The sequence below is a fragment of the Pan troglodytes genome, chromosome X, assembly GCF_028858775.2.
Source record: "Pan troglodytes isolate AG18354 chromosome X, NHGRI_mPanTro3-v2.0_pri, whole genome shotgun sequence".
NCBI lineage: Eukaryota > Metazoa > Chordata > Mammalia > Primates > Hominidae > Pan > Pan troglodytes.
This window is the reverse complement of record NC_072421.2, coordinates 84,363,549-84,377,588: the sequence shown is the minus strand read 5'-3', so window position 1 is coordinate 84,377,588 and position 14,040 is coordinate 84,363,549. Positions and strand designations below refer to the sequence as shown.

Sequence of the window (14,040 nt, the reverse complement as noted above, 5' to 3'; positions counted from 1 at the left end):
GTCAATAACACATCAAAAAGATAATATATAATGATCAAGTGTGTTTTATACTAGGAATGTAAGGATGAATCTACATATACAAATCAATAAATGTGATAATCTCAGCACTTTGGGACACGAAGTTGAAAGAAGGGCTTGAGGTCAGAAATTCAAGGCCAGCCTAGGCAACATAGTAAGACAACTACCTCTACAAAAAATAAAATAAAATAAAACACATTAGCCAGGCATGGTGGAACATGTCAGTAGTCCCAGCTACTCCAGAGGCTGAGGTGGGAGAATCACTTGAGCCCAGGAGTTTGCAGCTGCAGTGAGCTATAATTGCACCACTGCTCTCCAGCTTGAATGAGAGAGCAAAACACTGTCTTTAAATAAAGAAATACATAAATACATAAATAAGATATATTACACAATCCAAATTAAAAACAAAAATCATATAATCATCTCAACACATGCAGAAAATGCGTTTGAAAAAAATCCAACTTCCCTTCATGATAAAAGAGCTCAATGAACTAAGGTTCTGTAAAAGGAAAATACCTCAAAACAATGAGAACCATTATGACAAACCCACAACCAGTATCATACTGACTAGAGAAAAGTTGAAAGTATTCTAAGAACTGGAACAAGACAAAGATGCCTATGCTCACCAGTCTGATTCAACATAGTACTGGAGTCCCAGTAATAAGGTCTGGCTCTGTGTCCCCACACAAATCTTACCTTGAATAGTAATAATCCCCAAGTGTCAAAGGCGGGACCAGGTGGAGGTAATCGAATCATGGGGGTGGTTTCCCCCATGCTGTTCTTATGATACTGAGTGAGTCTCAGGATATCTGGAAGTTTTATAAGCATCGGGCATTCATTTCCACTGCTGGCAGTCATTCTCTCTCCTCCTGCCCCGTGAAGAGCTGTTTTCTGCCATGATTGTAAGTTTCCTGAGGCCTCCCCAGTCATGTGGAACTGTGAGTCAATTAAACCTCTTTTCTTTATAAATTACTCAGTCTCATAGCATCATGAGAATGAGCTAATATAGTAAATTGTATGGAGATAGTGCAGCACTGCTGTAAACATACCCAAACATGTGGAAGCAACTTTGGAACTGTCTGGGTAACAGACAGAGGTTGGAACACCTTGGAGGGCTTAGAAGAAGACAGGAAGATGTGATAACGTTTGGAACTTTCTAGAGACTCATTGAATGGGTTTGACCAAAATGCTGACAGTGATATGCACAATGAAGTCCAGGCTGAGGTGGTCTTAGATGGAGATAAAAAACTTGTTGGGAACTTGAATAAAGGTGACTCTTGCTATGCTTTAGCAAAGAGATTGGCAGCATTTTGCCCCTGCCCTAGAGATCTGTGGAACTTTGACCTTGAGAGAGATGATTTAGGGTATCTGGTGTAAGAAATTTCTAAGTAGCCAAGCATTCAAGAGGAAGCAGAGCACAAAACTTTGGAAATTTTGAAGCCTGATGATGCAATAGAAAAATCCCATTTTCTGGAGAGGAATTGTAGCCAGCTGCATAAACTTGCATACATAATGAGAAGCCAAATGCTAATCACCAAGACAATGGGGAAAATGCCTCCAGGGCATGTAAGAGATCTTCCCATCACAGGTTTGGATGCCTAGGAGGGGGAAATGGTTTCCTGGGCAGGATTCAGGGCCCCCCTGCTGTGTGCAGCCTAGGGACTTGGTGCCCTTCGTCCCAGCTGCTCCAGCTGTGGCTAAAAGGGGCCAATATACAGCTCAGTTCAATGTTTCAGAGGGTGCAAGCCCCAAGCCCTGGTGGCTTCCATGTGGTGTTAGGCCTGCAGGTGTGCAGAAAACAAGAATTGAGGTTTGGGGACCTCTGCCTACATTTCAGAGGATGTATGGAAACCTTTGGATATCCAGCAGAAGTTTGCTGCAGGGACACAGCCCAAAAGGAGAACTTCTGCTAGGGCAGTGCAGAAGGAAAATGTGTCATGTGACCCCCACACAGATTCCCCCACTGGGGCACTGCCTAGAGGAACATTGAGAAGAGGGCCACTGTTTTCCAGACCATGGAATGTTAGATCCACCAACAGCTTTCACCATGCTCCTGGAAAAGCCACAGACACTCAACACCATCCTGTGAAAGCAGCTGGGAGGGTGCTGTACCCTGTGAAGACACAGGGGCAGAGCTTCCCAAGGCCATGGGAGGCCACTTTTGCATCAGCATGAACTGGATGTGAGATATGGAGTCAAAGAATATTGTTAGGGAACTTTAAGGTTTAATGATTGCCCTATTGGATTGCGGACTTGTATACGGTCTGTGGCTCCTTTGTTTTGGCCGAATTTCTCCCATTTGGAATTAGTGTATTTGCCCAATGCCTGTCCCCCATTGTATTTAGGAAGTAACTAACTTGCTTTTCATTTTACAGACTCATAGGCAAAAGGAACTTGCCTTGAGTCCCTTCTCAGATAAAACTTCGGACTTGGACTTTTGGGTTAATGCCAGGATGCATTAACATTTGTGGGGACTAGGCCAGGTGCAGTGGCTCATGGCTGTAATCCCAGCACTTTGGGAGGCCGAGGCAGGTGGATCACAAGGTCAGGAGATCAAGACAATCCTGGCTAACACAGTGAAACCCCATCTCTACTAAAAATACAAAAAAGTAGCTGGGCATGGTGGCGGGGGCCTATAGTCCAGCTACTCAGGAGGCTGAGGCAGGAGAATGGTGTGAACCTGGGAGGTGGAGCTTGGAGTGAGCCAAGATAGCACCACTGCACTCTAGGCTGGGCGACAGAGAGAGACTCCATCTAAAAAAAAAAAAAAAAAAAAGAAAAAAGAAAAAAGAAAAAAAAAGATTTGGAGGGACTATTGAAAGGGTATGATTGTGTTTGGAAATGTGAGGACATGAGATTTTGGAGGGGCAGTGGTGAAATGATATGGTTTGCCTCTGTGTCCCCACCCAAATCTCACCTTGAATTGTTATAATCCTCACATGTCAAGGAAAAGACCAGGTAGAGGTAATTGAATCATGGGAGTGGTTTCCTCCATGCTGTTATTGTGAAAGAGTGAGTCTCATGAGATCTGATGGTTTTTATAAATGTCTGGCATTTCCCCTGTTGGCGGTCATTCTCTCTCCTGCTGCCCTGTGAACAGTTGCCTCCTGCCATGGTTGTAAGTTTCCTGAGGCATCCCCAGCCATGTGGAACTGTGAGTCAATTAAACATCTTTTTTTAATAAATTACCCAGTCTCAGGTATTTCTTCATAGCAGCTTGAGAATGAACTAATACACCCAGCCAGAGCAATCATGCAAAAGAAAGAAATAAAAGGCATCCAAATTGAAAAGGGGAAGTCAAATTTTCCCAGTTCACTGATAATATGACCTACATCTAGAAAACCTCAGTCTCCACCAAATATCTTTTGAATTTGAGAAATTAGTTTAGTAAAGTTTGAAGATCCCTTTACAAAAAATTGGTAGCATTTCTACATACCAATAATGATCCAGCAGATAAACAAATAAAGACAGCAATCCCATTTACAACAGTTAGTGAAAAATAAACTAAGAATAATTTTAGCCAAAGAGGTAAAAGATATCTACAAGGAAAACTACAAAACACTGGTGAAAGTAATTGTAGATGTCAAAAACAAATGGAAAAATATCCCTTGCTCTTGGATTAGAAAAAACTAACATTATTAAAATGACCATACTGTGCAAAGCAATCTACAGATTTAACGCAATCCCTAAAAAAATTCATTTTTCACAGAAATAGAAAATACTATCCTCAAAATCATATGGAACTAAAAAAGTGCACGAATAACCAAATAAATACTAAGCTAAAAGAATAAGGCTGGAGGCATCTCATTACCTGACTTCAAATTATACTGTAAGGCTACAGTAACCAAAGCGGCATGGTACTGATATAAAAATAGACACATAGATCAAGGGAACAAAACAGGGAACACAGAAATAAAGCCATGCACTCAGAGCCAGCTCTTTTGTGACAAAATCAACAGGAACATATACTGGGGAAATGACACCCTTTTCAACAAATGGTGCTGGGAAACTTTGATTGCCATACACAGAAGAATGAAATTGGACCCTTATCTTTCAGCATATTCAAAAATCAACTCAACATGGATTAAACCCTTAAATGCAAGACATGAAATTATAAAAATACTATAAAAATACCTAAGGAAAATTCTCCTGGACATTGGTCTAGGCAAAGTATTTATGAATAAGATGTAAAAAGCACAGGCAGCAACAACAAAAATAGACAAATGGGACGTAATTAACCTAAAAATCTTTTGCACAGCAAAAGAAATAATCAAGATTGAACAGGCAACCTATAGAATGGGAGATAATATTTGCAAATAATGCATGTGACAGGGGATTAGTAATCAGAATTTAGAAGGAACTCAAACAACTCAAAAAGAAAACTCAAAATAATCCCAGTACAAAGTGGGCAAAGGACATGGATAAACATACAAATGGCTAACAGGCACATGAAAATGCTCAACATCACTAATTATCAGAGAAACGCAAATTAAAACCACAATGGGATATCATTTTACATGAGTCGGAATGGCTATTTTTCAAAACAAAAAATAACAAATGTTTGTGAGGAGAAAACATAATGCTTATGCACTGTTGGTAAAAATGTAAATTAGTACATTCACTATGACAGTATGGAGATTTCTCAAAGAACTATAAATAGAACTACCACTCAATCCAACAATCCCACTATTGAGTATCTACCCAAAGGAAAATAACTCACTATATCAAAAAGATATCTGTACTCATATGTTTATTGCAGTACTATTCACAACAGCAATGATATGCGATCAACCTATGTGTCCATCAACAGATGATATGATAAAGAAAAACTGCAAGATATATATATACATATGCATATATATATGCATATATATAAAAATATATATCTTGCACTTTTTTAGGATCATAGTATTCCATTATATATATATATTCCAAATAGTATTCATATATATATATATATATATATATATTATATATAATAAGGCACATGTCACCGCCACTGCTCCCAGGTTTGCTTTTTAATATAATTTCATCGTTTGTTTGTGTTGTCATATTTTCTTAATAGCCATCCAGTTTCAAAATCATGGGAAATTTATCCTACATTTCATGGGTAATTTTCTTCTCAAAGACAATTCTATGTCCAAGTTTACACTCCAGTCAAATATTTTAATAACAGACCTCTCATTAGTTAGGATAGACTAACTCATTATCAAGTTCCTATCTATCTATCTACATATACATACATGTGTATATGAATACTATATATCTATATATGTAAATGGAATACTATTTAGCCATAAGAAAGAATGAAATCTGTCTTTTGCAGCAATATGGATGAAAATGGAGGCCATTATCTTAAGCATAACAAGTCAGGCACAGAAAGACAAATACCATATGTTCTCACTTATAAGTGGGAACTAAATAATGTGTACACAGGAGTGTAAAGTATGGAATGATAAACAATGGAAAGGTGAGGGGATGGAATAGGGTGCATGATGAGAGATTACTCACTGGGTACAATGTACATTATTTGGATAATGGATACCCAAAAAGCCCTTTTTCCACCACCATGCAATCTATGCATATGACAAAATATATTTCTGATAGATTTGTAGAGAAATAGAAATTTTTATCAGAGTGTTTTAATTAAATATATCTCTCTTAACTTACTTTAGTCAAAATAACCACATGAAAGTAGATCCATTTCTCTTTAGCATAAAATGGTTTCAGTGTATTTGTGTATTTGGCAGGACATAAATAAGCATGTGATCTAATTTCGCCTTTTAAAAAGTTGTATAAAATTGTTTGTGACAATTCCAAGTTTCTTTTTTAAAAGGTTGCATATGAAATAGACTAATAAGCCCTAAACAAAATTTCAGTTATATTGTCATAATGGGTAAAAAATAAAACAATATTTGGATTAAGAAGATAATTATCTTTTCCATTTCCAGGACCACAATTATGAACCACATTTCCATGTGCCTCTTGACTCAAATTATTCACAAAGCTAACTGAAGTCTCAAACATTCAAACAAAATATAGCTAATTAAATATGGTACTTATGAAAACAAACCAATGTACTTTTAAGAGTCATATGCATGCCTCTATTAAGAGTACTCTTCCATCATTCCAAAGCCAGTATGACAATACCATTACTTTGAAGTGCTTTTGTTTGTCTGTTTGTTTTAGAGAAGGAGTCTCACAATGTTGCTCAGGCTGATCTTGAACCCCTGGTTTCAAGTAATCTTCCTCTCCTTAGGCGCCTAAGCAGCTGGGACTACAGGCACATGTCACTGCCACTGCTCCCAGGTTTGCTTTTTAATATAATTTCACAATTTGTTTGTGTTGTCATATTTTCTTAATAGCCATCCAGTTTCAAAATAATGGGAAATTTATCCCACATTTCATGGGTAATTTTCTTCTCAAAGACAACTCTAACTCCAAGTTTATACTCCCATCAAATATTTTAATAACAGAGCTCTCATTAGTTAGGATAGACTAATCCATTATCAACCACAGGCTTTATTTTTACCCTTTAATTTTTTTTATTGATTCAGGGATACCAGTGCAGTTTTGTTGCCAGGGAATTTGTGTAGCGGTGAAGTCTGTAACCAGTCTTTCCAGGAAGCATGCTTCCACTTGGTGTTTTAAATATATAGATGAAGCTTTATAAAAATGATCAATTTTTCTGTTCCTTTCTTACAAAGGTTATGCTTTAAATTTTCTTCAGTGCTTTAGAAGGCTCCAAAATTACAAGCTGATTTTAAAATGAAACAAATATGTCCAAAATGTCACATTTCCTCTGCCTTCAGTTCTTTCACCTCCATGCCTTTCTATTACAATCATATCAATATTGCAAGGCTCAGTTGAAATCCATCAACTATAAAGCCTTCCCAGATCCCCGCCTCCTCTCTTCTTAAAGGTAGATAAAATCACTCCTTCCTCTAAATTCCTGTAATACTTGGTGGTTCTCCTATGTTATCCATCATAGTCTGTCTTGTTAGTACAAATTAAGTGGGTACTTGTTTGTCTCACATTTATGTTTGGGAGCTCCTGGAAGTCAAGGTGTATATCTTACTTATAAATTTCCCATATTGCTCAATAACCTGGCATGTAATTATTAAGGGTATAATATTTGTTGAGTAAGTGAAGGAATAAAGGAGGAAATCAATGGGTTTCTGACTAAAATCTTGGGATCCTATGTACCCATATATCACCTCCTCACAAGAAGAAAAAGCATTCAAAAGCATAGTTCATATGATAATTGGAAAGAGAGCAGAAAAGCCATATGCCAAACTAAGAGGAAAAAGAAGGGGTAGCTACGAAATATCCTTTGTGTTTCATTATCCAATGCCCATAAACTTGAAAAATAGTATTCTAACATTATAATGTTAATGCAATATATTATCATAAATATTGTTAATGTTTTACAGGTTTTTACATATATTTTACTCATATTATCTCCAGACAGCCCATGAAATAAGCAGCATAGATTATTAACTATGACCTTCATTTTATAGTTGAGGAAACATGTTCAGGAGGGCTGTCATACCCAAGTTCATTCAGCTAAGTTGCAAATCAGAATTGGAACCCAAATCTGTCTGACTATAAGTCCTGTATGTTATATCATACCTCATAACTGTCTCTCAAACTCCAAAAAGATGCACAGTGTTTACTTTGTTTCACCCCGGCTATGGGAATGGTTTTTGCACACTCTTCTACTCTGTCATTAGTCTGCCCATGCCTCCCCCACACTGTGCACATGATTGCAAGACAGGAAATAGAATTAAAAGTGAGATCTGTGGTCATGGAATGAAAACAAACAAACAACAACAAATCTGGCAGGCCTAGTCACAAACTAAACCCATCAATACTGTATGCTAACTAACTGAGTCAATGAGCTGAGTTACTACTGAAGATCCAGTGGGATTGTAAATATTTTATCAAAATTTGCATGAAATTGACACCTTTGTCCTTTTCTAAATCACGATTCTTACCTTTATAACAGAGGTACCAGCTCTGGAGAGTGGACTGTGAATCTGTGCTGCAGCAGCCATGTTGGCAATAGTATTGAGATGGTTCATCTGATTCATTGCCATGGCAACTGATGCAGGAGGTAAGCTGACTGGAAGTAGGGGATGAGGCATCATCATAAATGGCAGATCCAGTCCTAAAAGAGACAGTGCATATTAAAATTGTTACATTATGATTATCTGAAATAGTTTGTTAAAAAGTACCTAAATTCATTCTTAGTTTTCTTATAAAAACAATTTTTATTATATCTTAATGTCTCCTTGTGCCATTAATAGTACCTGTGGTATTTTATATTGTTTAATCATTTTAAAAATCTTCCTGTATCCACACATTTAATTATAAATATGCTTTGTTTTTGCTTTCACTTCCCAAATATTTATAAGATGCAAAATTTTTACCCATAAAACAAACACAAATCTTTAAGCCAAACATCATTGCATTTCAAAACTAAGAACTTTCTTCTTAATCATTATAACCATTTTGTAACATCATAACAATAATGCATTGATGTGTTGATAGTTGACAGCTTTACAATTTCTTTAAGACACTTAATAGAGGTGCTGATAAGGCAGGATGTAGATTCTCTAAGCTTCAGAACTGTAGAAGAAAACAAGACTTGGAGTATGTTATACCCTTTTAGATATAAATCTCTAAAATGAATGCTTATATTAATAGCTTTAATTTAAAGTCTTTGTCAATAAATCATAACTCCCCTATCAAAATATCAACCTATTTTCTAGTTTAATAAGAAATACTTAATAACAAATATTGTTAGGTCATTTCAGGAATTTCATTTTTTTCTTATGCAAGTTGAAATAATTTTCACACATTTGAAATATCTGAAAGAATATATCTCAATTATTATCCACATTCAACTTCTGGCAACCACAGGTATGCCATCATGTAAAAAGTAACATTAAAATCATTGTCTACTTATCCCTTAATAGGCTGAAATTTGTAGGAGGAAAGGAGTTTGAGCAGAGTCTACTAAAATTTAGTCTAGCTTCATGGATGTGAACGTGACTGTGAGCAAACCATAGCACTTATTACAAACAATTACCTCTACAGTAATCTTGCCTAATTTTGGACAGAAGCCCAGAAATCAGTAGTCTTTAATAGATATTCTAAAATATCCCTGCTTATAATTTTTCTAAATTATCACAGACTACAGAAATTCTACGGTGGACAGCATTTATGTTGATTTTGTGCACAAGTATTAAGTATTAATAACGTCCTTTTTTACTCTTGGTAATCGCTTCACTTTTCCTTGTTTCCCTTATCACAACAGAAAAAGAACATCAGTGAATCTATAGGAAGTATATTAAAAAGCTCCCTAAATCTCATTCCTCAAAACAAAGTGGCAGTAATACAAACACTCAAAACACATATATTTTTAGGACAAAGATTTTCTCGCATTCTATGGCTTCTTTTCATTTTCTTAATGTGTTTCACAGAGTAGTTTTTAATTTTAATAAAGTCCAATTTTAATGGGAGCTAGAAGGAAGAAGCAGTGTTAATTTATTTGAGGTCCGTCTCCTGATTTCAATTATAATGGTTGATCTAAAACTGTTAACAAGAAAGTACAAAGGCAGCACAAGCAATGGATTACATTTCCAGGTAGGTAAGGTCTCATACAACACTCAAGTGATTATCACAATGAAAGGAATTCCTAAATAAAGAAAACATTATCCACCAGTGTTTCTGATAAAGATAGTCACAAAATGCAGTGTTATCAGAATTACATAAGGATAAAACCTAACCTAGAAACTTAAATTCTGCGTGGAACTCAGGAAAGGAAACATTCTCTGTACTCTCTATCTGACTCCATATCCTGGAGTCAGAAAATATTTTAAACTTTTCTCCTACCCGTGTTCACTTATGGCTCACTATCTGTAAATCCTTTTTAGGAACAACTTTCCAAACTAAACTTATGAGCTCTGAAACATTTTTCTTGCAATTATTAATTTATCAATGAGGCCTCAAAACAACTCTTACAACATTGAATTCAAAATGGCCTTTTCCACTCACTTTTGGTTATTTTTACTTTTAATAGTTACAATTTTTATTATAAATTGACAAATTACAATTGTATATACTTATGGAATACAAAATGATCCTATTATATATTATATATGTGTACACACACATATATACACATATATATATACACACAACGTGGGATAATTAAATAAAGCTAATTAATATATCCATTACCTCAAACACTTGTCATTCTGGAGAACATTATGCTAAGCAAAATAAGCCAGGCACAGAAAGACAAATGCTGTACAATCTCATTTGTATGTGGAACTCACTCCCTTTAAAACTAGAAGCATATTTTCAGTTAGCCTTCTAAAATTACTTAGGTACATATGCACTTTTATACTGAAATTATCATATAGCATATGCTATAATGATATTTTATAATATATATTAAACTAATCACTGTTTATCTTTCTCCTGAAACCTTCACATTATGCTCAATATAATAACGACAATCAATGACCTAAGTAGGTTTCTATATAAGGCTATCATTTACCACAAGCCCAAGGTAATTATACACTTCAGTCCTTCTTTGTTTACACTGCTTCAGTCACAAATTGATCAAACTTAGATGAAAAGTAGCCATCAGTGCTCCTATTTACTATTCAAATGCTTAAATAAGCTTTTGTTCAATTTACAGTTCCCTTAACAGTGTAATAATCTTTCCTCATTCTCCAAAGATTTTCAGCATCACCTAGACACCATCTGGCGATAATAAGAAATATGCCTACTTAAAGTCCAATTGACATGCAAACTAAATGCAAACTACAAAAAGAATTTAACAGCCCATTGGCAGTTTTAAAATCTAATTCATCAAACATTTCAAATGACTATGAAAGGCTTAAAACTCATACTTTGAAATCATGACCTGCAATAGCTGTCAATTGACCGTAATGCCCTAGACTTTACCCCAAGCTAGTACTTACATAACAGGCCAGTTTAACAGTGACCACACATGAGTTCTCCATGCAAAGCATACGCAAATACTGAATTATGAAAGTCAAACGTTTTCTGAAACTGAACACATAAAATTAAAAACCATCAGTAGTACACACCACACCCGCAACCTGGCTCACTTAGTCACATGCTAGATATACAGGTAGCCTTTTAATAGCATGGTAATAAAGACAAATCTTTTTTAAAAATCACCAAAATGGGTTATCTCTTTTCCTATTGACTTCGTGGACATTATGCAAGTTACTAACAGAATAATTCTTTTTTTAATTTAATTTACTTTTTTTATTTTTTATTTATTTTTTTAATGAGACGGAGTCTCACTCTGTCATCCAGGCTGAAGTGCAGTGGAGAGATCTCGGCTCACGCAACCTCCGCCTCCCGGGCTCAAGCGATTCTCCTGCCTCACCCTCCCGAGTAGCTGGCATTACAGGCATGTGCCACCATGCCCAGCTAATTTTTTTTATTTTTAGTACAGATGGAGTTTCACCATGTTGGCCAAGCTGGTCTCGAACTCCTGACCTCAAGTGATCTGCCTGCCTCGGTCTCCCAAAGTCCTGGGATTACAGGTGTGAGCCACAGAGCTGGGCCTGTAAGAATAATTTCTAATGCATCTTGGTATTTCAGCAACTCCTATAATTTTTATGTAAGTGCATAGCACCACCTCCTTCTAGCCATGAAAGGTACAAACTTTAGTAATCCTCTGTCTATCTAAATCCCACATTGATTTGATTTCTAAGTCACGTTGACTTCTGTAATATTTTGTCATTTCTACAGTGACTACCAGGCATTAATCCCTTGATACAAGTACCCTATCTTCCCAATCTGTCTTCCTGTGGCTTTTCATTTGCCTTTCCACTCCCTTTTTAAGACTTCCAGTGACTACTTACTGCTACCAGAATAAAATACAAGCATTTTTATTTCATCCAAAATTACCTTTCTGGTTGTAATGTTTCATTATATTCCTCTCTGTATGCTGTACTCTAGCCCCACTGGACTATTTACATCTACAGTTTGAATTCACGTTAGCCTTCACTCATGTTAATGCTTCTCTCTGGAATCTGCCTTCCTAACCCAATTGATTTGCCTATATAAATACCCCTTCCTTTAAAAAAATAAATAGACTAGTTTTAGAGCAGTCTTAGATTAATAAAACACATTAGCAGAAGTTACAGAGAATTTCCTTATATCTCCACTCTGCCATCACACAGTTGGCCCTCATATTACTATCTTGTAATAATCTGTTATATATCTACATTTGAAAAATCAATATTGATGTATTAACCACAGTCCACAGTTTACAGCAGAGGTCACTTGTTTTATCCCTCTCCCCAACCTCTGGCAACCACTGGTCTTTTTAGGCTGTATAGATTTGCCTTTACCTGAATGCTACCTAGTTAGAATCACACACTGTTTAGCCTTTTCAGACTGATTTGTTTCACTTAGCAATTTCCACTTAAGGTTCACCCAAGTCTCTTCAAGGTTTGATAGCTCATTTGTATTTATTGCTGAATATGTTTCCATAGTACATATATACCACAGTTGTTTTATGCATTCATCTATTAAAGGATATCTTGGTTGTTTCTAATTTTTAGTAATTATGAATAAAGTTACTATAAACTTTGGTGTATAGGTTTTTGTGTGAACTTAAGTTCTCCATTGATTTGTATAAATACAGGACTATGTTTACTTTAGTTAAAAAAATGCCCAAAATGTCTTCCAAAGTCACTATAGTATTTTGCATTTCCATTAAAAACAAACTGAAAGTTCCTGTTGCTCCAAATCTTTGTGAACAATTGAAGTTGACAATTTTGGATTTTTGTTATTTCAACAGGTGTGTATGGGTATCTCCTAGTTGTTTTAATTTGCAATTCCCTAGTGACATATTATATTCAACATGTTTTCATATGCTTATTATCCAACTATGCCTTAATTAATGAGATGTCTGTTTAGGACTTTTGTCCACTTTTTAATTTGGTTGCTTATTTCTTATTGTTGAGATTAAAAGTTCTTTGTATATCTATCGGTCCTTTATCATATATGAGTTGTGCAAAGACTTTTTCCTACTCTGTTGTTTGTCTTTTCATTCTCTTAACAGTGTGCGTCATGAATGGTTTTTAAGTTTAATGAAATCCAACTTATTAGTTTATTTTAAGGTTTATGCTTTTGATATTGTATCTAAAACCACATTGTCAAACCCAAGATCACCTAGCTTTTCTCTGATGTTATCTTCTAATAGATTCAGAGTTTTGCAATTTACATTTAGGACTATGATCCTTTTGAGTTAATTTTTGTGAAGGGCAGATGGTCTGTGTCTAGGTTCATTCTTTGCATGTGATATCCCAATTGTTCCACTGTAATTTGTAGAAAAATGCTATGATCTTTCTATTGAATTGTCTTTGCTCTTCCATCAAATACCAATTGACTACATTTGTGTGGATTTATTTCTAGGCTCTCTATTCTGTTCTATTAATACTAATCTACTTGTCAGTTCTTTTGCCAAAATCACACTATCATGATTACTGTAACTTTATAGTAAATAATGAAGTATGGTAGGGTCAGTCCACTACATTTTTTCTTGTTCAATACTTTGCTGGCTATTGTGGGTCTTTTACTTTCCATATAAATGTTGGAATCACTATGTGAGTATCCACAAAACAACTTCCTTGGATTTTGATGGGGAATATATTGAATCTATAGATCAAGTGGGAAGAATTGCTGTTCTAATCATATTGAGTCTTCCTATCCATGAATGTAAGATATCTCTCCATTTATTTATATATTCCTGGATTTTTTCATCAGAGTTCTGCAGTAGTCCTTCTAATCATCTTATATATATTTTGCTATGTTTACTCCTAAGTATTTCAATTATTGTTGCTAATTTAAACAATTTTGTGTTTTTATTTGTACAAATTTAAGAGGTAGAAGTGCAGTTTTGTTACATGGATATATTGTGTAGTGGTGAAATCTAGGTTTTTAGTGTAATCATCACCC

At 35.5% G+C, this 14,040-nt stretch overlaps 1 protein-coding gene across 6 annotated transcripts in view; it reads right to left on the bottom strand.

Moving 5' to 3' along the window:
• DACH2 (dachshund family transcription factor 2) overlaps positions 1-14,040 on the bottom strand; it is a 676,921-nt gene that overhangs the window by 116,477 nt on the left and 546,404 nt on the right. For all 6 annotated transcript variants that reach the window (XM_016943980.2, XM_016943979.3, XM_016943977.3 and 3 more), the window contains one exon: positions 8,016-8,188. In XM_016943980.2, the coding sequence (XP_016799469.1) occupies positions 8,016-8,188 (173 nt within the window). The remainder of the gene's footprint in view (positions 1-8,015; positions 8,189-14,040) is intronic.